This window comes from Ochotona princeps, chromosome 11 (genome assembly GCF_030435755.1).
Source record: "Ochotona princeps isolate mOchPri1 chromosome 11, mOchPri1.hap1, whole genome shotgun sequence".
Taxonomy (NCBI): Eukaryota; Metazoa; Chordata; class Mammalia; order Lagomorpha; family Ochotonidae; genus Ochotona; species Ochotona princeps.
This window is the reverse complement of record NC_080842.1, coordinates 57392290-57416965: the sequence shown is the minus strand read 5'-3', so window position 1 is coordinate 57416965 and position 24676 is coordinate 57392290. Positions and strand designations below refer to the sequence as shown.

The 24676-nt window shown below is 40.1% G+C and overlaps 1 protein-coding gene across 4 annotated transcripts in view; it reads left to right on the top strand.

The window, feature by feature from the left end:
- Positions 1 to 24676, top strand: part of STIM2 (stromal interaction molecule 2) — a 126387-nt gene that overhangs the window by 87798 nt on the left and 13913 nt on the right. The window contains exons 4-10 of one of the 4 annotated variants that reach the window (XM_058670241.1): positions 8314 to 8425; positions 10738 to 10853; positions 14577 to 14754; positions 15073 to 15250; positions 21278 to 21445; positions 22065 to 22165; positions 22402 to 22640. In XM_058670241.1, the coding sequence (XP_058526224.1) occupies positions 8314 to 8425; positions 10738 to 10853; positions 14577 to 14754; positions 15073 to 15250; positions 21278 to 21445; positions 22065 to 22165; positions 22402 to 22640 (1092 nt within the window). Of the gene's footprint in view, positions 1 to 8313; positions 8426 to 10737; positions 10854 to 14576; positions 14755 to 15072; positions 15251 to 17222; positions 17463 to 21277; positions 21446 to 22064; positions 22170 to 22401; positions 22641 to 24676 lie in introns of those variants that run through there. The other 3 variants (XM_058670238.1, XM_058670240.1, XM_058670239.1) reach the window with 3 other exon arrangements.

Sequence of the window (24676 nt, the reverse complement as noted above, 5' to 3'; positions counted from 1 at the left end):
CTCCCTCTCCTCCTCCTTCTCTTCCTTCCCCCCTCCCTTCCTCCCTCCTCTCTCTTTCTCTTTCCTTCTCCCTTCTCTCCTTCCTTCCCTCCCTTGTTCTCTCTGTGTAAATCTTTCCAATTAAGAAAAGTAAATCTTTTTGGGCCCTAGCAGCTAAAGTCCTTGCCTTGAATGCACTAGGATCCCATATAGGCACTGGTTCTAATCCTGGCAGCCCTACTTCCCATCCAGCTACCCCCTGCTTGTTGCCTGGGAAACCAGTCAAGGACGGCCCAAAACCTTGGGATCCTGCACCCGTGTGGGAGACCTGGAGGAAGTTCCTGGCTCCAGGCTTCGGACCGGCACAGCACTAGCCTTTGCGGCTACTTGGGGAGTGAATCATCAAACAGAAGATCTTCCTCTCTGTCTCTCTTCCTCTTTGTATATCTGACTTTGCAATGAAAATAAATAAATCTTTTAAAAAAAAAGCCTTGGGACCCTGTACCCATGTGGGAGATCAGGAAGAAGCTCCTAGCTCCTGGCTTCAGATCAGCTCAGCTCTGCTCATTGTGGCCTTTTGGGAAGTGAATCAGTGGATGGAAGATTTTTCTCTGTGTCTTTCCTTCTCTCTGTGAATCTGCCTTTCCAATAAAAATAAATAAATCTTTTTTAAAAAGTAGATCTTTTTAAAAGTATAAATAAAATAAAAATAAGTAAAAATATATTATTTGGATAATAGCAGGCTTTTCACTTTGTGAACTTCCATCACACTTTGAGTCCACTTGCTGCTTTATCTACAAATGTTGCTGTGATGGAAAAGTCAAGGTGACATTTTCCTGACATCCTTGATTCGCTTTGTTCTCCATTCGCTTGTCTGATGATATTGATTGAGTTTCTACTATATACCTGCAGTTCGACATGTGGAGTTAGAAATATGTGAGGAATGTAGAAATGAACGGGGAACATTCTTTGTCCTTTAAGAGTTTCATTTGATGTGAAATAACATTTTTATTCCCAGTTCAGTGATAATAAAAGAAGAGGTATAAAGTTGCATGTAAAATGAAGAATGAATATCTGAGATTTAGCCAGTGTGTTGCTACGGTGATAAATAGCCTCAGTTATGCCTGTAATGACATATTTAAGAAAGCGTGATTTATCATATTTCTTACAGCCACTGACCTCAATTGGTTTTATTGAATGATATACGAAGAAATGACATTCCTTTAATTTTCTTGACTTATGGCATTTCTGATCCTATACTTGTCCTTTTTTATGTTTCTATTTGTAGAGCACATTTGTAGTAATTATACCCAAGTGCACTTTGTATGTAGATCTTTAGAACAATTGTAAGAGTTGGGGCTTTAATATTTCTCCAGCATCCATTTTTTTAACGTATGTTGTTTTTGTTGTTTCTCACCATCTTTGTGGGCCTTGGTGTTCACAATACTTGTAGTAAAAATGCTGATAGAATTGTGGTTTATATCGGAAATAGGGAAGAGAATACCTTGATAATTTTTAAGTTCTGACTTTTCAGACATTTACCAACCTTTATCCTGTGACAAGAAATTGTTGGTTGCTACAAGGCAAAGATATCCTGAGCAAGAAGTGTATGTTTTTCTTTGGTTCATCTACTAACATCTGAGCTTAGCAAGTTCAGGGTGTGGTTTTAGGTATCCAGATATAGCATGCTGCAGGAATTTGTACATGTTACAAAGACATGCCCTGCTGAGCAGCGTGCACATGAGGAGCTCACATTCTCACATAAGCCTGCTTGACTGTGCTGAGCAGCTGATCTGAGTGACACCACGTAACCTAGAAAACCAACCGAGTCCACATGAAATGTGGAAGGACTTAAACTTCTTTCTTCAGCTTGTATTTTTTAAAAAAGTTCTTTTCTTTCATGTTTATTACATTTAATTTATTTTCCTTATCGTAGCCCTGCTGTTATGAACCTTAGGTTAATTAGATTTTTCTTTGACAGATTATCTCAGCGCAAAGGGGGTTTCTGAGGTTATTGTAACTTGAAATTCTCAGTTGAAATGGAATATCAAAGAGGTGAATATGAGTATATTCCTGCATTATTTTAGAATACAACATTTTACACAAGCATGCTAAATGCTTTAAATGTTTTCAGACTATAACTTTTTAATTTTATCAGGCAAACTTCAAAATATAGGACTTTGTTCTATAAACATTTTATGTGACCAACTTTAAGTTTAGGAGGAGGGAGTACAGGATGGTTAGGAGTGCACTGGAGTAAGGCGATCCAATGCTGAAAACTTTCCACTGCTTATTTGCTGTTTGAATTTGGATAGTACGCATTCTGTGTCCCAGCTTCCTGATTTGTAAACTGAAGATTATAATATTACTTCTAATACCTACTTTCAGCGTGGTTGAGAGAATGCCATGAGATCATTTCTGGAAGGATTTAGAGTAGCTATTGGCACTTAACCAGTTCCTCACAAAATGTTACTGTTAGTATGGTTGTACATGTATAAAAATGGTTTATTCTTAGAAATTAGGTTTTTTCTAATATGTTTAAATAATTGCACAAATCATTTTTAAGATTCTTATCATACCAAATACCTTTGGTAAATATAACAGGTGAAAATTTGTATGGTGCTACTTCATAAGGCAATTTTGTATTTTTAGGCCTGTAACTTAATACACGATTACATGGGTACGTTGGTTTTATAAGATTGCATTTTACAGATGAAAGGAATAAATATATGCAATTATTTTAATCTTTTAATTGGAGTTAGTTTTTCACACTGGCCTGGATGAGGTTTGCTTAAGGCAGGGAATGGGTTGGCAGCCTATGAATTCTCATCTTATGATGCTGTCAACCACAGAGATCTAGATTGGTGCCTCTAATGTGTTATAGGGCTCCATGCGCTTATTCTGGAGCCAAGGATTCTCCAGTACTTTGAAATGAGCTACCATGAAAGCAGTGTCATCTTCACAAAACCATGGAATAGCAAGTAGATTCTTTTTTGTTTTTGTTTTTAAAGGTTTATTTTTATTTGAAAGACAGATTTACAGAGAGGAGGAGAGATTCATCTGCTGGTTCATTCCCCAAAGTAGTGACAGTGGCCAGAGCTGGTCACATCTGAAGCCAAGAGCCAGGAGATTCTTCCAGGTCTCCTACGTGGGTGCAGGGTCCCAAGACTTTGGACCTTACTCTACTGCTTTCCCAGGCCGCAAATCAGGGAGCTGGATGGGAAGTGGAGCAGTTGGGACATTAAATGGCATCCATATAGGATCCCAGAGAACGCAAGGTGAGAATTTAGCCACTGAGCCATCATGTTGAACACAGCAAGTAGATTCTTAAAAAGGAAGGAAAGCAAAATTCATAAAGGAAGAAAAAGACACTCAGTTAAAAGTTCAAATGGTAATTTTATGCCTGGTCTGATTATCCTTGTCTCATGGAAGTTTTCATTATAGTAAGAACATAAGAAATAGTTACAAAATAAGGGAACACATGTGATGTGCTATTTGACAGAAATAGTAAGCCCTATGGAAATTCTGGGAAGCAGAAGATGCTTTCAGTTGGAGTGTTTCTTCTACTTATGATCTAGTTGTCCAACTGAGAGTATACCTACACATGACTCATGTGTTTCTTTTAGATGACTGCTTCAGCTGGGTGGCCGCAGGAAGGCCAGCTTCTTTACTTCTTTGTTGATAGCTATTTCCAACCCTTCAAATCTCTGGATTGTTCCCATTACTAAGACCCTACAGCTGTCACCAAACCTTCTTTGCTTGGTCACAGCCTGTATCCTTTTTCTAATGGGTATCCAAAATAGGTATAAATGGTGGTGGGACTGACTTCAAGAAAGGGAAGAAACGGAAACTTCAGTGAAGAATCAGAAACTTTATTTCCTGTTTAGAAAATTGTCCTGTTAGCAGCAAGGTCATGGGGCAATGAAAAGAAGAATCCACATCCTTGCATCTTCTGGAGTTTTGCTTTTTCTCATCATCATGTCTCTGCTGCCCCCCCACCTTTGTTTCTGAATCCTGCTCTAAGTTGGAATTGCGTGACTCCGTGCATATTTCCTTTCAGACTGTACAGCCCCTCTTCATGTTGGAGGAATCGCCTCCATTATGACAAACTGCCCTAGCTCCATTGAGTTTTTGTGGTGCTCCCTCTGCACCTTGCGTAGTTGCTGTTCCTGATCTGAGTTGCAGAGCCTGCAAAGCGGGGGTGTGGCTGGGGCAGGGAGAAGATGGTGTCTGCAGAGGACTGCATGCATGGCAGCCAGTGTGACCCTGGCATAACCTCTGTGCTGAAACTGCCCCGCTGGCTGGCAGGCCACTCCGCTCACTGCAAGGAGGTTTCGAATTAAGAAACTGCTTAATGCAAAATCTGGTTTGATCCTTTACTTACCTGTTGCACCAAGTTAAATCCTGATGTCTTCTTCATAAACTTTTAGGATCAATATGAAGATAAAAGTGTCCATGTCAAAAGGTAGCAAAATAACATTTGCAGATCTCCAGATTTCTAATTAATAATAAATGTTAGCAAGCTTTTATTGATAACTAGAAAGTTATTGGAGTTATTTCTTTTTCCTGCAATTTACCCTTCGAGACTAACAGTTTGTTAGCAATGTTTTGTTTTAAATTGTGTACTTATTTTTTATTTTTGAAGATGTGTTTAATTGCTTGAGAGGCAGAATTACAGAGACAGAGGGAGAGACAGAGAGAGAGATCATCCGTCCTCTGCTTCACTCCCCCGCTGGCCACAGTGTTGGAGCTGGGCCAGTCTGCAGCCAGGAGTCAGGAATTTCTGCGTCTCCCACATAGGTGCAGGGGTCTGTGCACTGGGGCCATCTTCCACTGCTTTCTCCAGCACATTAGCAGATTACTGAATTGCAAGTGAAGCAGTTTGGGCTCCAGCTGGCACTCATACGGGATGCTGAGGCTACAAGCAGTTGCTTTACTCACTAAGCCACAGTAGCAGCCCCAAATTATGCGTTTATTTGAAAAACAGAATGATAGCATGAGGGAGAGACGAAGAGATACCCCATCCATTTGGTTCACTCTCCTAATGAATGCCTGAAATGTCATTGGGTTTTACACATGGGAGACAGGGAAACAAGCACTTCTTCTGCTGTCTTCCCAGGGACATTAGCAGGGAGCTGGATGAGAAGTGGAGTTGACAGTTCTGCTGCTCTGGTGATATGGAATGCCTGTATTACAAGAGGTGGCTTAACCCTATGCATACAACTAACTGTGGAGTTATATAGTGAAGTCATAGAAACAGAATTTGAATGAGTTTTAAAAGTCTAATTCAATGGTAGTATTTTGTATGTATGTTAAGAAACTGAGCCATATGGTTAAATAACCTGGCTGTAGGGTCAGCATGAAATCAGTGACACGATTGGGAATAAGGTCTCCAGATTTCTTTTTAGTCTTGGAGTAAATTGCTAAAAATTATAGCGAGACACCAAATTATACGCTTGTCTACCATTTCAAGCAGGAAGAATTTAATTTTACAAGGTAGAAACTAGCATTTCTATAGCTCTGCAGTTACAGGTCTTTTTTAAGGAATACCATATCCTTCTCTGCCTGCCCTCTGGTGGAAATGTAACTTAGTAACAACCATATATAAAAATCCTGTAAGAAGCAGGTGGTAAGAAACCAGATAGCTCTTAAATGAGTGACTCCTTGGTCACCAAGAATTCCTGATACAGAAAATCAGTTTGTTGATTTGAATCCCCTTATGAAGACATAAAAGATTTTTATACTAGTTGTCAATTGAATATTTTTTCATTTATTCAGCAGTGTCCAACACAGAAGAAGATGTTATGGTTGATTTCCTTCTGTGTGCCGTGCTGTTAGGGACAGAGTAGTGAGCAAGACACTGTATTTTAGTGGAGTAAACACGTATTCAGGGAATAATCATACAAATAACCGATTAAATGGTACACATAAAAAGTACAGAGTGATTTCTGGTCACATACCAATATTTGGAAAAGCTTCCTTTAGGAATGAGAGTGTTAGCCAGGATATGGATTTGTGATAAAATAGCAAAAATGAGGCAGAAGGATGGCAAATGAGGATCTCATTCGAGGAAACAGCATGTGTGAACTCTGCGGAAGGAGAGCTTGTCATCTGAAGCGTCAGAGACAGCAGAGGATTTGAAGCAGAGAAAGCCAATTTAAAATGCAAGCTGTGGTCATCAGAAATGAGGATATTGTGTGACATCATCAAGGAAACCAGACAGCAAAAAGGAAAAGTGAACCTCCCACAAAGTAAATTGTGTGAACTGTGTTTTAAAGATTCACTGTGAAGGAAGTTACTGCAGTACCACCAGCATTTTTTATTTGTTAGAGTATTACTACTAGGATTTAGGCGGTTGAAATATGTATGCTTTTTCATTTGCATTTTTTCCCTTTACTGTCTTGCTGCCAATGGAGGGTGTGTTTTGAGATCCTGAAGTGTTTAGATTAGGGGCTAGTCATTGTTGAAGTCAGAGGAATGGCAGAGAGAATCTCATCCTGTTTTCTTGGCTAAGGTTTCTGTGTGGGTGTGTGAGGTGCAGCTGCGCTGTGGCTTTCTTGGCAGCCGAGCCGGGGCCCTTCTCAATGCAGTTCATTTGCAATAGGAGGAAACTCAGAAGGGCTGCTGCGAAGGTTTGAAATGCAGTGGAAGCAGCCAGGGGCTGAGCCTTTGCCTCATGTCCACAGTTACCTGGCTGTGTGGATGCAGCAGCCACAGGCTGGTGTCCTAGCTCTGCAGCAGGAGCACAAGGAGAGAACATGAAAACTCAGGGACAGCTTTGTCTTAGTGTAAAATTATTAATTGCCACATATAGTTCTTAAATAAGATTTTTTTAATTGTTTATGACTGACTTATAATTTTTCTCTAATGAAAGTTTAATGCAACCTGACTTTTCTTGCCAGGTGAATTTATGATTTTCTTTAGTTAGAACGATCTTCCCTAAGATTTAAGTGTATACATCAGAATTCCCAGGTCTGCTTTTGTTGGTTGGTTTTATTTGTTTTCCCAAGTCCTCAGATTAAGTGCAGACAATATGAACCTCTTGTTTTTAAAGCATACTTGCCGTTTCTTTTGAACAAACTGGCCATAGTCCTTCATGCTCTGCACAGAGACCCTCTGAACTGTATGTTCATCACTCCCCCTTAACTTCTGTCTGAAGCTCCAGGCTTGTGCCTCTGACTGCTGTTATATTGTCTGTACTTTCATGTTGAACACATACTCAAGAAGAACGTGTCCAGAACTGGCTTTCAGATGCCATCTCCTGCCCTTGCTTGTCTGTGAAATCAGCTTCTCCCCGTACTGTCCCACCTCAGTTCATGCCAGCACCCTTTGTGCATCTGACGTTCCCTAGCTGCCAACCTGTCTGTTTCCTCAGCTCATCTTGTTGGTCTTATCCACGGAGCATGTGACCACGTGGTGCTTTCTTCTGCATTGCCAGCAGAGTCCAAGTCCACATGCATTTTTCTCAGTAACCTTTGTTGCCTGACAGGAAAGAAATGATCTGCTTTTGTCCCTGTGTCCAACCTTACCCTATACAGCCCACTCTCCATAGCCAAGAGTGATGATGATTTTACCCCCTTCCTTGTTAGTGAAGTGAGAAGAAACCCAGAATTCAGGAAAGTCACTCTCTTGTCCCCTTAGACTTTGTTTCTTTTACAGTAGCTTTTCCCTTTGACAGCTGTATTTTTCTCCAGGATGCTAAGAGTATGGCCCTTGGCAGTTTGTTGATCTTAGTTCGGTTGTCAGCTCCTCAGAGCAGCTTTCTCTTGACATCATTCCCTTCTTTCAGAATAACCCACTACTATCTGAAATTTCCTTCCCCTTTCTTTTATAAGTTGTCCCATCTTGATCCCAAAGGATTTTTATGTTCTACAAGGGCAAGTACTTTGTCTCATTTGCTGCTGTCTGCCTGTTGCTAGCCTGGTGCTTAGAATGCAACCTGGTACGCAGGTTTATTAGAGTGTTATAAGAATAAAGTGAAGAAGTATATATATGCTGTGTTCTCTACAGCCAGGAAGATGACGGAGTGTTTCATTCTAAATAAATGTTGTATAGGGTTTATTTTACAGTTAATCATGGCAATACTTTTTCTAATTATTTTTATCTCTCGTGCTTTACATAATATAATTTTAAGGGTAATAAAATGTTTCTCATTGTTTCTAACTTCTCGGAGAAGACTGTATACCATTTTAGTACCATTGATAACATTGATTTGAAAATTCAACCTAACACTTTTATTTCCTCTGAAGTTATTACATGTACATAAACAAATGTATGTAAAAATTCAGAAAGCAGATGTATTGAAAATGTGCCTTGTTCTTGTACCCCTTGCAGTTCATAATTGGACCCTTGAGGATACACTTCAGTGGTTGATAGAATTTGTTGAACTACCACAGTATGAGAAGAATTTTAGAGACAATAATGTCAAAGGAACAACACTTCCCAGGTGGGTCTTTATTATTCAAGAATATTTCTCTACTCATGGAGATGGATTTACTAGATGTAATTTTTCAGTGCTAAGTCTGTAGGTTACTTAGTCACTTCTGTGGTTGAAGGCACAAAGAAAATCTTATATCCATTCTAGTCTTTCAAAGGTGTGAGTTTTCTAATGTAGTTGATTTTTTTGTCTAAATAATCAAGCACTTAAAAAGCTTTATTCCCAAGGAAAGTAATTTTGAGAGTTAGAATATGGGTCAACTATATCTTTTTAAAATAACATCAAGGGGTCTAACTCTGACCACCTGACAGAGCTAACAAACTCTCTTTTGATGTTGATGCATTTTCATTAAGACAAATATTTGAATAGATTGATGCACAGATCTTTGTTAATGAGTGTTTTTTTTTAAAGATTTATTTTATTTTTATTACAAAGTCAGATATACTGAGAGGAGGAGAGATAGAGAGGAAGTGGAGCTGCTGGGATTAGAACCAGCAACCATATGGGATCAAGGCGAGGACCTTAGCCACTAGGCCACGCTGCCGAGCCCTAATGAGTGTTTTTTAAGTGACCATTATAACCACGTAGTTACAATTGCCATGAATTATACGTCAATTAAAATTGAAGTTTAATAAATAAAATTAAATAGTAGCAACATTTTAGAATGTATGTTACATGAAAGTTATTTGTATTATCTCATTTAAATCTCTTGAATAAAATGTTATAGAGTATCATACCCATTTTGTAGATTAAAAATCTCCAGGTCAGAAACATGTTGAATATTTTTCCAAGACTTTATTTTACATATAAACACAAAAATAAATAAAATAAATTAAGCAAAATGGGCCAGGGCATTAAAATAGTATTAGGGTTTTCCAATAAATATGTTATCTTAGAGGGGAGAAACCCATAATGGTTTTTCTTATGTTGTCTTTTGGGAAATTTCTTTATATTGAACAGCAACACAAAATAAAATAGCCAGATTGAAAATGTTCTGTCAGTAAATGTCATAGCCTCTTTTTTCTTTAAGTAAGGTTTATCAGAGAAACCTCAAGTTTTCAATGGTAGAGAATTGTGGAGACAACTTTATGCACTTACCAGATTAATTTTTAAAATAATGAACAGTTTCCTATATAGAAAAGGTACAAGGGTATGAGTTCAATTTTCATATCAGCCCATTGAAACCTTTTTGAGTAAAAGAGCAAACCCCAAATATAGGGTAATGATAATTAATGAGTCACTTTAAATGTTAGAGGACATTATTAGTTCATGTGAAAGTTTTTAAAGTATATGCATGTAATGTTACAAGTGTAAACTTTCACATGCAAAGGATATCCATGAAAACCCAGGTACACCAGAAACGGTGAATACAGTTACCTTCAGGCCACATGTGTAATGTATGCATTAAAAACAGATGAGACTTGAGTCCCATCTCAAGTGTGGGTCTATGTTTGTGCGTTTGTGTTTGTGCATGCATGAACGTGCAAGTATTCACAAATACAAAAACGTGGAATCTGAAACCCTTTTGATCTGCACATTTCAAATGAGAAATTGTCATTCTGTTAGTTGTTAATAACCAAAATTATGTATATTTATGTAATCTATAATAGTTACTGTACCAGAGCTCACACTTACACACTTGACACAGGCTGCCTCATTCCTTTCAGACCCGGGTGGCCTTCCCTGACATCTCCATACACTTGGGCTCATAGTATCTCTTGCATAAAATCCCATAACATAGTTTTATTATTTTTTTTTTTACAACTCGTTGTCTTTCTTAAATTTGGTCTACTGATGATATTGATTCATTCATATATCTATCGTTGCATTCATTCAGGTATTTTCAAAACTTTCCTAATGTGACTTCTGTGTGCTTTATTCAGTTTTAAAATCACTTAAAGCCTATAATATAAGGTTGTAAAGTTTTACAGATACATTAAAAGAAAATCAACATGATCTAAATTGTGGACAATTTTCTAAAATCTGCCATTGATACTAAATAACTTGTGTTTTTTGCCATTCCTAATGAAATGATAGTAAAATGCCAGATGTAATTAATGATTGTAAAATATTCATTAATATAAATCTTTTTTTGCTTGAGAGAAAAAAAGCTCATCAATACATCAATTGCATTATTAGCATACAGGAGTCTTTAAGTTCTCATTGATAGAGTTAGGAAACATGTATTAAGAATTAAATAAAAATGGATAAGCTGTTACAGTTATCATCACTAATATATAAAATATTGAAATTTTAATCCAAATATTCAAATATTATGTACTAGAGGTATTTTTATTTAATGTGTGCATTGTTTTAAACAGGATAGCAGTGCATGAACATTCATTTATGATCTCCCAGTTGAAAATCAGCGACCGGAGCCACCGACAAAAATTGCAGCTCAAGGCACTGGATGTGGTTTTGTTTGGACCTCTTACACGTTAGTATTCTCTCTTACCCGGAATATGGTACCAAAAAAAAAAAATTATCCAGTGAACTCTGTGTTACTTAAGAAAGATAAAAATAAGGAAGATCGTAAACTAAATGTAGTAGACGTCTCAGAAGGATTATCTGTCAGAGGAAAACTAATATTATCTTAAAAGATCTATGAGGTGGAAGTTTTCTGCCATTGAAACACAGAGTGTAAATTTTTAAAACTGGTTATTATAGTAAACAGTTGTAAAAAATAATGATAAACTATAATTTAGAATTTCTTGATTTAAACTTTGAGTCTCTGTAGCACTCTAAAGATTAATTTTAGCTGAATGTTCACTGAAGAATCCTTGAAACAGACATTTTTTTCAACGGCTTATTTATTTATTTGAAAGTTGGGGTGAGGGGGAGAAACCATAGCAAGAACTCTTCACCTGCTGTCTCACGCCCCAGATGTTCGCCAAAGCCAGGAGCCAGGGAGCTTCATTTTCACTTCCCACATTGGGAAGATATATGAATGACAGAATCCGAAACACTTGGACCATCTTCTGCTGCTCTTCATGGGCAGGATTGGAAATGCAGTAGCTGGAACACAGCTGGGTGCCCATATGAGATGCCAGTGTTGCAGGTGGTGGCTTTACCTGTCTTACCATAGTGCCAGCTCTGAAGTGGTAGTTCTTAATGATTTTATGAACTAAAAAAAAAAAAAAAAAAGACTATTTAAAGGTGTGGACAAAAGACAAAAGCAATGATTAGCTTTATAGGGTAGCAAGACTATCCTGGCAGGTCCCCAAAGTGGATAATGTTACTTGAGTAGTGTTGTGTCATCCTTTCAAAGAAAATAAACTTTTTCTACCTCTTCTTTGACAGGAAAACTTTTTTGCCCTAAAGATAAAGTATATGTTTATTTCATTTATTTTCAGATTTCATAAAGATTTGAGAGGGAGTATTATGTTTTTCAGAAGACTTAAAGGAATAGTAAAATTAATGCAAGGAAAATTTCTGCCATAACTTATTTTTTAGGGTGTATTAAGCAGTCTTTATTAATCAAGCTTAGTGATAACAGGGTCCACTAGAAATTAGCAAATGACAAGTCCATATGTAGTCCGGTCAATCCTCTTGAAACCCCAAGAGGAACAAATGGGTCATTACCCTGAATTCCATCCATTAAACTGAAGATCTATGTTCCAGCTTCCCCAGCAATATAAGTTATCCTAAGAGACATGCAGTGAACAGCCTGGACACACTTACAAAGCTGCAGACATTCACCTGTCCCTGGCTTCTCTGCCCACATTCCACTACTGCTAGGCCTCACCTCTCCTGGAACTCTTGAAAGTACACAAATTAGAAATATAAAGCATCTTAGTGATACCATCTTTACTGTCCCACCCAGGCAGAGAACAGAGGGTGGGGAATATACACGCAGGGCCATGCTCAGGGGCTTCCTGTCCTTGGCGTCTGCGGGAAGCAGGTACTGGGGAAGCCAAGAGCCAGAGTGCCAGAGTGGTGGAAGCACACAACCAAGAACCTTCCATAAGTTATAAATCAGGAAATTTCGCATGGCTCGCAGGGTTTCACAGACTTGCAGTTTTTTGTGATACCTTCCGAGGGTTGTGGGGATGGGTGGGGTTTGAATGGATTCCATGGCTTTGCTGGTGGCTCTTGGTTGAGGCAGTGAGCAGCTGGTCCAGCAGCTGGAACTCCCCTTTGTGAGAATTGGTGGAAATGCAGTGTGGGTGGAAATCGCAAATGCAAGGAAACACAACACTAATGAAATACCAAGCATTCCTCAGAGCTGATCCTTTTTCTAGCCCTTCCCCTGCCCTGAGTTCTCAGCTGACTCCATTAGAGGTTGTCTTGTGTGATATTCTGATTTTTTTTTCACTTTGACAATTGACAAAGAAATTAAGGCCTAGAGTTTGTCTTTATATTCAATTCTATCAGAAATATTTATGTTTTATTAATCTGGAAACAAATCACCTTCTAAACAAAAAAAATACAAATGTTATCAAGTCATTTGAAAAGGGATTGAACTGGTCTTAGAGAATGTTGTGAACAGAAACTGTTTAGATAAATCAACTAAGAAGTTAATGATGCATTACTTTAAATGTGTTTGAAAATTATTATTTGAGTGAAGGAGCCCCATAATCATATCCTCCTGCACAAGCCCACATTCATGTTAAATGCAACAGTGTCGAATGAACAATGATATATTTTCCAGTTTATGTTGCTTATTATAGAGTTGAGAACTTGTCCTATTGTTATTCCTGGCCGTTCTGTTTCACCTAGAGTCAGAGAGCAGGGGTCATAGTTGCAGTAGAGCCCGAACCAAACCACTTTAAGATAGAAATAAAGACTGACCTTTTAGAGTCGCTAGCCTGCTGCAGTGTGTCTCCTCCACACTAGGTGAGGGTGCACACCCGGGAATGCCGCACACTCCGGGTCTGTGCATGCTCTGCAAACATAAACAAACCCAAGGACCTTCAGCACAGGAATTAGGGGACTCTGTAAAACTCTTTACTGCATCACACCTGTAGTGTTCTCTTGCTGGAGGCCTGGCCACTTAGTTGGTCTTTCATTATAAACTTTATTTCTTTGGAGCACTGAAATAATGCACTGTATTTTGTTGATTAACCACATTGTATTTTTCTAGAAGAGCTCCCTGAAAATTAGCACACATTGAAAGTCAGGGCTCAATATGGAAATTATATGGATAGCAATTTCTGTGTTTTGGGACACTATAGACCACAGGTCCTGGCTCCCTGTTGCTTACCTCATACACAGTGCTGGGGATTCACACCAGGCTTGAAACAGCAAAGAGGGAAGTCTTGCTTGTTAGGGCTACGTAGCGCAGGGTTTCTCAGACTTCGCACATTTTGTATTCTGGGCTGGCTGATTCTTTGTTACTAGCAGTGGCAGTGGGAAGAAGATTTTCTTGTGTACTGTAGGATGTGGAGCAGTATCTTGGCTTCTGTTCACAACTTCCTCCAGCCCTTTACTCCCACACTTGACAACCAAGAATCACCCACCATTGAAGACCAATGATTAACCTAATTAGTTATATAGCCTCACGCTTGGGGCAAATGCTTTTTCGGGTTCATGATTGGGTTTCTAGTTTGTGCTTCAAAGCATGACGGGTATCTGACAAAAAAGGGATGCTGATGATGATGGCGTTTGCAATCCCTTTATGCCACAGGAGACCATCCTAGCAGTATTTGGAGACATAGGTGCTTTTCCAAGGTCTTCTCCATCACTAGCAGGGATATGCATTGTTGGTGGGCCTAACAGTGTATCAGGTATAATTCGTATACTGATTTTAAAAGGGTAGAGCTTGTAGATAGGAAGGAGAGATTCAGGATTTTTGGCTCTTAGTCATCAGTTAGAATGCCTGCATCTGTTGTAAGAGTTGCCTGGGTTTCAGTTCCTGTGGCACTCATCACAGCTTCCTACTGATGTGTACTTCTGGAGGTAGCAGGTAATGCTCCCAACTAGCTGTGTCCCTGCCCTGCATATGAGAGACTTGGATACAATGTTTGGCTCCTGGCTTTGGTGCAGCCCAGCTCCAGCTGTTCTGTTGCAATCATCTGGGGAGTGAACCTGCAGATGGAGGATCTCTATCTGTGTGTCTGCTTTCCAACAAATACAATTTTTAAAAATAAAAAATACCATAAGAAGTACCTCTGTGTATCCATTTTATTATAATCAAAGATTAATTTAACTGTCTTCATAGGTCCCCCTCATAATTGGATGAAGGATTTCATCCTCACAGTTTCTATAGTGATTGGTGTTGGAGGATGCTGGTTTGCTTATACACAGAATAAGACATCGAAAGAACATGTTGCAAAAATGATGAAAGACTTAGAGAGTCTGCAAACTGCAGAGCAAAGTCTCATGGACTTACAGGAAAGGTAAGTACCAAAAATTGTAAGTCTTTGGTATTTACACAGGACATTACAATTTGTAAAAATGTAGTATGATCCTATGCTTGCACATATTAGGATTTTGCATGTGTTATCTCATGTTTAGAAAAGTATCATAAAATTGTCTAACTACAGACATCTTTTAAATAATGCTTGGGAATAAATGCATAGAAGACCAGTGTAACTAAGTCAGATATAGATGAAGTTAAATGTGTAGTTGAATTTTACTTTTAGCTTGATTTCAATAATGATGGATTTCTTAGAAGTCTCTTAGATTGAAGATCATCCATTACTATTGTTCCCTAGGCTTGAAAAGGCACAAGAAGAAAACAGAAATGTGGCTGTGGAGAAGCAAAATCTGGAGCGCAAAATGATGGATGAAATCAACTATGCCAAGGAAGAGGCCTGCAGGCTGAGGGAGCTGAGGGAAGGAGCCGAGTGCGAGCTCAGTCGGCGCCAGTACGCAGAGCAGGAGCTTGAGCAGGTATGGCCGGTCTCCAGACTTAATCAGGAGACAGCTCTCCATTGGAGATACAGGATCCGTTTTTATTCAGTCTCTTATATTTAGTTCAGTTAGATATTATCCCTCCGTTTAATAAAAGAATCATGTCTTTGTATTATTAGCATACATCAAAGTCTGTTTCATAAAATAACAAAGTAGTAAAAGGTAAGGTTACCATCCTGTACACTCATGAAATCTTACTTGATTCTATGTAATCTGTTTTGTATAACTGAGATATTTAATTTAGTATCTGTAATCTGTTTGATTTTGAGTATTATCTGGTATAATGAAGTCCATATAATTTAAAAATTTCTGCATAAGTAGATCTTTATTAAAAATCCATTTGAATCTTGCCAAATGCCTTTGAATATAATCTGCTAAGCTTTCTAAGATCTAAAATATACCTTTGCCAATATCTGTTTCTCCTGTTCAAATGCTTAAGATAGAATGTAGGCATTCTAGCATTTCCTAGGTGCTTTGAGAGCAATCATATTCTGAAAAACTTAATTATAGACAGATGTATTAGTTTTCTAATTTTACTGTAAAATGTTAGCATGAACATAGTGGCTTTGGTAAACACAAAGTTAGTGTCTTAAAGTTCTGGAGAAGGCCAGAGCCTAACATGGGAGTGGAAGGCTGGGATCCTGCTGCATGCTGTAGGGAAGGTCGTTTTCATCCATGTCCTGTCCAGCAGCCCTTGCCTTGTCCTTAGAGCATGCGTTTCTCCACTCTGCTTCCAGAGTCTCGTTGCTACTTGGTCTTCAAAGAAACTCAGCAACAAAATAAGGATTAGAACACTTGCCCAAAAACAGAGCGACTCAGTTGTAAGCCAGAGGCTAAAACCTAGACAGTCCATGTCCCACTTTGCTTTATGACTAGTTGCCTTCTCAGTCGTTTGTCAGAGTTACAGGAAGCCTGCATTTTCATTTCACCTCATGAAAAATACAAGTACTCTGGCCATTTCTTTCAGGATTGTCGTTTTGGGAGGGTTTGTGTGACTGAGCACAGCAGTCTGTTTTGTCACTGCTAACTGCTCTTTCCCTCCCCGCCCAGACATCTGTGTTTTGGAGTTCTTTCCTGGAAGGAATACATTTTTGAATCCTGAACATATTTTGTGGTGGTGTTGCACATACCTGACAACCATATCTGTATAGAACTAGGAAAGACTCTGGTTGTTGGCAAGGAAATCTTACTGAAATCATACCATGTCCAAAAGTTATGTGTCAAGAGCTTCGCTCCTGGGAGAACTCCCAGCCTGTTCCCATTCGAGCCACCTGTGTCTTAGTTTGTTCCCAGTACTGCCAACAAACTCTTGGCTGTTTTTCTAAACTTTGCAGATTCAGAAAGCGACTCAGAAGGCAGCAGTGGGGAAGTCTGACTCAGAAAGAAAAGGCAGCAGCCTCCCATGAGGTTTCATGTGGAGACCTTTTACACCACAGTAGCCCCTCAGGTTACGATACCAACATAATAGAACTTGAGTCGGTTAAGAAATGACTTAGGGGCCAGCATTGTGGTAAAGCACATTAAGCCTCTATCTGTGATGTTTCTGAAAAACTTTCTTCTGATGGCCTGAAAAAAGCAGCAGAAGACCACCCAAGTGTTTGGAGCCTTGCCACCACATGGCAGACCCCGATAAAGCTACTGGCTCAGCCCTGGCCCTTGTGGCCACTTGGGGAGTGAACCAGCAGATGGGTGGTCACTCTCTTAACTTTGATTTTCAAACAAACAAACAAACAAATCTTTTGCAACTATTTCAGGAGAAGTTATTAATAGGAAATACAATTTTAGGGGAAAAAAAAGTTATTTTATCTGAAAGGCCGAGAGCTGCAGACACACAGATAGGCATGAGAGAGCTTGGATCTTCTGGTGTGTTCCCATATTCCCACAATAGCCAGGACTGGGATAGGCTAAAGCCAAGCGTTTGCAACTCATTGCAGTTCTCCCCTACGGGTAGCAGGAGCCCAGCCAACTGCTTGATCACCTGCTGCCTCCCGGGGTACGTGTTGGTAGAAAGCTGGAATCAGAAGTAGAGCTGAGACACGCAGCAGGTACTCTGGTGTGGGAGGCAACGTCGCAAGAGGTGTCTTATTCTCTGTGCCGAATGCCTACCCCTGAAATCCAGTTTCTCTGGAGACTGACTTTATGCCATAAGTGGATCTTACATATGTGGTCAGTGGTTTGCTGGTAATTTTTTTTTATTAAATGCAATTTTATTGTCTTTAAAGAACTGCAGCTTAACTACTTTGTTGCATAATCCTTGCAATTCATGAATATTATTCTCATGTGCTAATGAGATTTCTATGTTAAATAATTTGTCTTGGGCTATTTAGCTATCTTACGTCACAGGCAAGATATTTGCATTGTATCCTGAAGTTTATGTCTTCCCTACTGCTGTTAAAAGCTTTGTTTATACACCTGAGTTTAGCTGAGAAGTTATTTTATGTATGATGGTACCTAACCCATGTTTCGATAGTTAGAAGAATTACTGTATCTTGTAGGGGAATAATTATCTTCTCAAAATTAGAAGGCAGGGAAAGCTGGCACATATTTCGTGTAGTGTTATTTTCCCCTGAAACAAAGACTTACTGGTAACTGAAAGGACAACTTTACATGTTGTGGGTTTTGTGTGATTTTAGTAGTCTGAAGAGGAATTATTTTGTTCTTTAAAAACTGTGTGCGGAGCCAGAGCTAAGACAGGTTGGAGGCCACGATTTTCTGTGAGATAGTGAGAGTCGCAGTGGCCCTGCTGCAGATCACAGGGGTGAGCGCTGCAGAGCTGGATCTAGACACCAGGTTTTTATTCACATAGACCACTTCTTTTATTTGATACCATTTATTTTTTTGTATAACTTCTATTTTGTTCCTAAGATACAAAGACAATGTAAGTAACAGTGTCATAGTTTTTAAAAGTACTTCAACATTTGAAAAAAATATTAATTGCATGATTTTCACATTGTCCGTTTCACCATAAAACAACAAAGTGATTCAGACTGAGGATTTGGTATCAGGTTAAGTGATAAATATGTAAATGATAGCAGAGAAAAACAGTTAAGAAGTTGACATGTATATAAGGTTAATATTTGTACAAGTGTGAAATATTTATTAACAATCACTATAAACATTGTTGAGTCTCAGCTTACGCTTATCAGTATGTATTTTGAAGTGTATTTCTTTGTGAGTTCTTTTAGGAGAAATAAATTATGCAAGTAACTCTAAGAAAAACATTCAAGAGAATAATTTGATTGAAATTTTTTATGATTCTCTGTGTAATTTCTTGGAACTAGAAAATACGGCTTTTAAGTCTTGTAAAGGAAGGAAAGAGGGCGCTTGCTGCCGCACAGTTTGGTGTTAACGTAGAAGTGCAGGTCACGGACCTGGCTCCAGTTTTGTCTTCCTGGGAGCTTAGCAGGGACGCCACCCAGCTTACCCTGCCGGCTTACTAACCATGGACACACCATGAATCCTGCCAGGCACATGTTGCTTAGGGTACATTCTTATTAAGTGCCGTCTTACCTTTACTTTTAATGCCTCTCTTTTTCAATCGTCTATTTACTGTCCCATTGTGAGTTTGAAAAACAAATGGAGTTAAATATTTTTCTACACAGTTCTTTTTTTCTACGGTATTTGACAGCTGTTCTAGTTCTGTACCCGAAGTTTGTATATAGTCCCCTTCTTGGTTTATTCTGGCACATAATGAAGTTTATTTAAATAAACGCAGTTTGTTCAGACCAAACATTCCTGTGCACTCCAGTGTGGGTGGGGCCCAGTTACCTTAGGAGCTTGGAGGAAAATGAGGCTGCTCGAGTGTGCCACAGCAGGCTCCACACTCAGTCTGGCCTGCTCGGGTGTGCTGGCACAGGACCATGTCCTGTCATGTGCCTCCATGCAGCCGTAGCCTGGGCTCTTGCTAGTTTTTAAGTTAAATCACTGCAAGAGGGACCCATTTCTTCCTTCTGTGTCCTTCAGTAAAGTTTTTCTTAAGGTTTTTTTTTCTCCCGGATCCAGGGCAATGGCTCAGTGGCTGAATCATCACTTTGCACATGCTAGGATCTCACATGGGCACTGGTTCATGTCCGGCTGTTTTGCTTCCCATCTGTGCACCTATGAGGGAGAGCTGGAAGAAGGTCCAGGCCCCTGGCTTCGAATTGGCTCAGCTCCAGCAGTTGTGGCCACTTGGGCAGTAAACAGTAGATGGAAGATCGTTCTCTCTGTCTCTCCTCCTCTCTTTCTAATAAAAATAAAATAAATAAATCTGAAAACCAAAAAAAAAGAAAAAAGAAATTTTTTTCTCCTTCAGTTATTTCCCCTTAACACATTGAGCAGTTTTCTCTGATTTACCTTAAGAGGCAAGTGGAAAGAAAAAATACTGTGACATCCTCACACTGAAAGCTGTGAAGACAATGCATAGTTTCTCAAGAAAAACTCCAGTGGATTCTTACTTAGAATGTGTTTTCCTTATGCATATTTGTGAATACTCACCTGCTTTCTGATATATTAGAAACAGTGAATTTACAGAATTGGCAAAACTGATTCTATAAGGAAGATAGAGTGACAAATAACTGATATAGAGAAAAATGTAATAGAAAGCTAACGAGGAAAGGCTTAGTAATGTAAGGGTCAGTGTGTAAGGGCCAGCATTGTGGCGTAGGGTGTTACGCTGCCACCCGTAACATCACCCCGTATGGCCGCCCGTCTGCGCCCCAGCTGCCGGTCTTCTGACTGACAGCCCCACTAATACACCTGCAAATAGCAAGTGGTGGCTCAAGTATTTGGGAAGCCTGAACAGAGTTTCTGGCTCTTGGCTTCAGGCTGGCTCTGCCCTGTTCCAGTCATTTAGGCAGTGAATCAACAGATGGTTCTGCCAATCTTTCCCTGTCTGTAAACTCTGTCGTTATAATGAAATGAATGTATAATTACGGAGCTATATCGTAGAACCATGTGGGAATGTTAGAAGAGGAAATAGAACAGCTGGTCATTTAGGTTTGGATGTTTCTTTATATTCTGTTCATACTGTACTAGGAATGAGTATGGTCCATTTTAATTTGTATATATGTGGATTTTTTTTCTCTCAGTAACTCTAATACAAAATTTAAAAGCTAAACAAATTTGATGCTTGAAGACATATAGAAGTCTGCTTTATCTTCTTTGGCTTCATAACTTTACTTGGGATTTAAGACACTTAAAACTTGGCCTGCTGGGCCCGGTGCAGTCGGCTAGCAGCTAAAGTCCTCACTTGAGCACACCGAGATCCCATATGGGTGCCAGTTCATGTCCCAGCTGCTCCAGTGCCCATCCAGCTCCCTGGTTGTGGCCTTGGAAGGTGGTTGAGGGCGGCCCAAGGCCTTGGGACCCTGCACCTGCATGGGAGTTCCGGGAGGAACTCCTGCCTTCAGATTGGCTCAGCTCCAACCCATTTCTGCCACCTGGAGAGTATATTAGCAGATGGAAGATCTGTCCTTCTCCTCGTAATCTGATTTTCCAATAAAAATAAATAAATCTTTTTTTTAAGTTTTTTTTTTTTTATTGACAAGTCAGATACACAGAGAGTAGGAGGAGAGAGACGAAGATCTTCCGTCCAATGATTCACTCCCCAGGTGGCCACAATGGCCGGAGCTGAGCTGATCTGAAGCCAGGAGCCAGGAGCTACTTCTGGGTCTCCCATGCAGGTGCAGGGTCCCAAGACTTTGGGCCATTCTCAACTGCTTTCCCAGGCCACAAGCAGGGAGCTGGATGGGCACTGGAGCAGCCGGGACATGAACTGGAGCCCATATGGGATCCTAGTGCATGTACGGGTAGGACTTAGCTGCTAGGTTACCACACTGGACCCAAAAATGGATAAATCTTTAAAAAAAATTGGCCTGCTATCTTAATATTAAAAATGTATCATTCTTAGACATAGTGATTTAAAAAGATGTTTACAGAGAACATAACTAAAATTGCTTTTTTTGTTTATAGCTTGGATGTTGGAAATATATTTTAAATCCTTTCTTCTTGCCTCTTTTCTTCCAGGTTCGCATGGCCCTAAAAAAGGCCGAAAAAGAATTTGAACTGAGAAGCAGCTGGTCTGTTCCAGACGCGCTTCAGAAGTGGCTTCAGTTAACACATGAGGTGGAAGTCCAGTACTACAATATTAAAAGACAGAATGCCGAAATGCAGTTAGCTATTGCTAAGGATGAGGTAAGCAGACTATGGATGGTCCACAATTGGGGTCAGCTGAGTGCTAGAGGAATGCAGCAGATACAAGTGTCTGAAGAGAAGACTTACTTTTGCAGTTTCTTTTCTGAATTGACATGTATTGAATTGAAATTAAAGTAAAATTATTTATAGAGGTGGATACCTTTCCAAATGACCCCAGTGGCAGTTAAAAGTCATCTTTTTTTTTTTTTTTTTTTTTACTATCATGAATGTTTTATACGGAGCTTTTCTCCTTTAGGCTGCTGCTTCAAATGTGATTCAGGTTAGTAGCTACTAGAAATTAATATTTGACACTTACTAAACTTTGTATAATAAGACAATCTAAATTCTAGGGAAAAAAACGATTTCACTCACTAACCCCTCCATTGTAGCAGGACTTAGTGAATATTCTTCTGATTTAAACATTCAGGTCTTTCTAAACCATTGAGAGAAAAATTCTCCAGAACGGAGTTCTGAAGTATACTGATTGTTTTCTTTTTTAGAAAACCGGGTTCTGTCTTGCCTAAGAATTCTCCACTAGATTAATGATTATCATTATATTCAAAACCAAAATAAACTTACCTGCAAACCTTGTCTTATTTTTCTCCCCTTCCGTTTCTAGGCAGAAAAAATTAAGAAGAAGAGAAACACGGTGTTTGGGACTCTCCACGTGGCGCACAGCTCCTCCCTGGACGAAGTAGACCACAAGATTCTGGAAGCAAAGTAAGTGCGCTGTTAGCTGTTCCTTTGCCGTTGTGTGGAGTTAAGTCATTACGGGCCATTCACATTTAAGGCATCATTTAATCATAGATGATTATATAACCTACACTGATTCCGATGCTGAGTCATTTCTTCTTGAAATGAGTTAACTGCTATGGTCTGTTCTTGAGATTGCCTCTTGCCAGTGCCGTAGTAAAGACTCCTGATGCAACAAGTAATTCCCATTTCGATTTTTCCAGGAAGGCTCTCTCTGAGTTGACAACTTGTTTGCGAGAACGGCTTTTTCGCTGGCAACAGATTGAGAAGATCTGTGGCTTTCAGATAGCCCATAACTCGGGGCTGCCCAGCCTGACCTCTTCCCTCTATTCAGACCACAGCTGGGTCGTCATGCCCAGAGTCTCCATCCCACCCTACCCGATTGCTGGAGGAGTCGATGACTTGGACGAAGACACACCCCCGATCGTGTCACAGTTTCCTGGTAAGTGCGGAGTGCGGCAGGATGCAGCGCCACAGGTGTTACAGTCATTTTCAACTGTGCTCTTTTAGAAGTCATGTACACTGAAATCCATCCTTCGTTTGCTGCTTTTTCCTTTTGTTCATAGAAAGGTAAGTGCCTACTCTGAGGATAACTACTGAGGTGCGTACATATGCATATGTGTTTCTTCGTCTCACACGTATAAGGTATGCTGACATGGTTAAGAAGCCTGGAGCTGGGCTGGGCCAGGCCTTGTGCTGCGTCAGGCTAAGCCCTCCCTGGGGCACCTGCATCCCGTATCAGAGGGTCTGGGTTGAGTCTCACTTCCTCTTCTAATCCAGCTGCCACTGAGGCACATGGGAGGAGCGATAATGTCCCAAATACTTGGGTTCCTGCCACCCATGTGAGACATCAGATGAAATTCTGGTCCCTGGCCTGGCCTTGCCTATTTGGGGAGTGAACAAGCGGATGGAAAAAAATTCTTTCACGCATTCACTCTCACTTTCAAACACATAAATGTTAAAACAAAAAACCTCAGCCTAAAGATTGCAATTTGAGAGCTCTGTCTCCATCTAGTGGCACCTCGGTGGTACACCATTCCTAAGCTTAGAAACATTGCTGGGTCTAGTTGGGAAGAAACCTGTGGTGGGAGCGTAGCATGTGCAGTGGGGTGAGGACCCCGTAGTTTTGTATCCTGTTGAGCAGCCGCAGCTATTTCCTTCTTCATGGATGGATATGTATACATTTTCTGAGAAAACCTGCCTGTGATGTGTTAAGTGCAAATTAAAAAACAAAAACTGTAACAATGGGCCTGGCGCAGTGGCCTAGCGGCTAAAGGCCTCGCCTTGAGAGCCCCGGGATCCCATATGGGCGCCGGTTCTAATCCCGGCAGCTCCACTTCCCATCCAGCTCCCTGCTTGTGGCCTGGGAAAGCAGTCAAGCACGGCCCAAGGCTTTGGGACTCCCACGTGGGAGACCCGGAAGAGTTTCCTGGTTCCCGGCTTCGGATCGGCGCGCACCGGCCCGTTGTGGCTCACTTGGGGAGTGAATCATCGGACGGAAGATCTTCCTCTCTGTCTCTCCTCCTCTCTGTATATCCGGCTTTCCAATAATAATAAAATCTTTAAAAAAAAAACTGTAACAATATATACAAAGAATAATGCAGTCTATGTTTATTTGTACCTAGAGAAGGATGCAGGCAATGTCAACATCCTTGTACATAGACGTGGATGTCCCTTGTTTTCTACTATCTATTTATTTGTTTATTTATTTTTAGTATTTGCTAAGTGCTTTCGCAGTGGAAGCACTAATAATTTATTTAAAAGCTCCATTATAAAGTCATTCAGTGGCTGGAAAGAATAGGCCTCTGTTCATTCTTTTTTTTTTAAAGATTTCTTTATTTTTATTGGAAAGTCAGATATACAGAGAGGAGGAGAGACAGAGAGGAAGATCTTCCATCCGATGATTCACTCCCCAAGTGAGTGCAACGGCTGGTGCCGTGCCGATCCAAAGCCAGGAGCCAGGAACTTCTTCCTGGTCTCCCACACGGGTGCAGAGTCCCAAGGCTCTGGGCCATCCTCCACTGCTTTCCCAGGCCACAAACAGGGAGCTGGATGGGAAGTGGAGCTACCAGGACTAGAACTGGCGCCCATATGGGATCCTGGCGCGTTCAAGGTGAGGACTTTAGCCGCTAGGCCACTGCGCCGGGCCCCTCCCTTCATTCTTAATATTGTGCCATGGTTTGTCTTGTTCTGCAGTCAGTCATGATAGAGGATCTGAACACAAAGCTTTCCCTTGCGCCCTTCTTACATGGCGTGTTCTCTGAGAGCTGTTGTACTTTGCATTTCATAGGTATCATCCATAGTGATATTTGCAATTATTGTATAATTTTAAATTTGCATATCTATTACTAAACTGTAGAGGTCACTGTATAACTTTTTTGCTGAAAAATATGTTTACATGTGGATTCATGAGACTGTTTAGGATGAGTTAAGCACAATTAATTGTGGTAAAGGACCACATTTTTTCTGGTTTTCAGA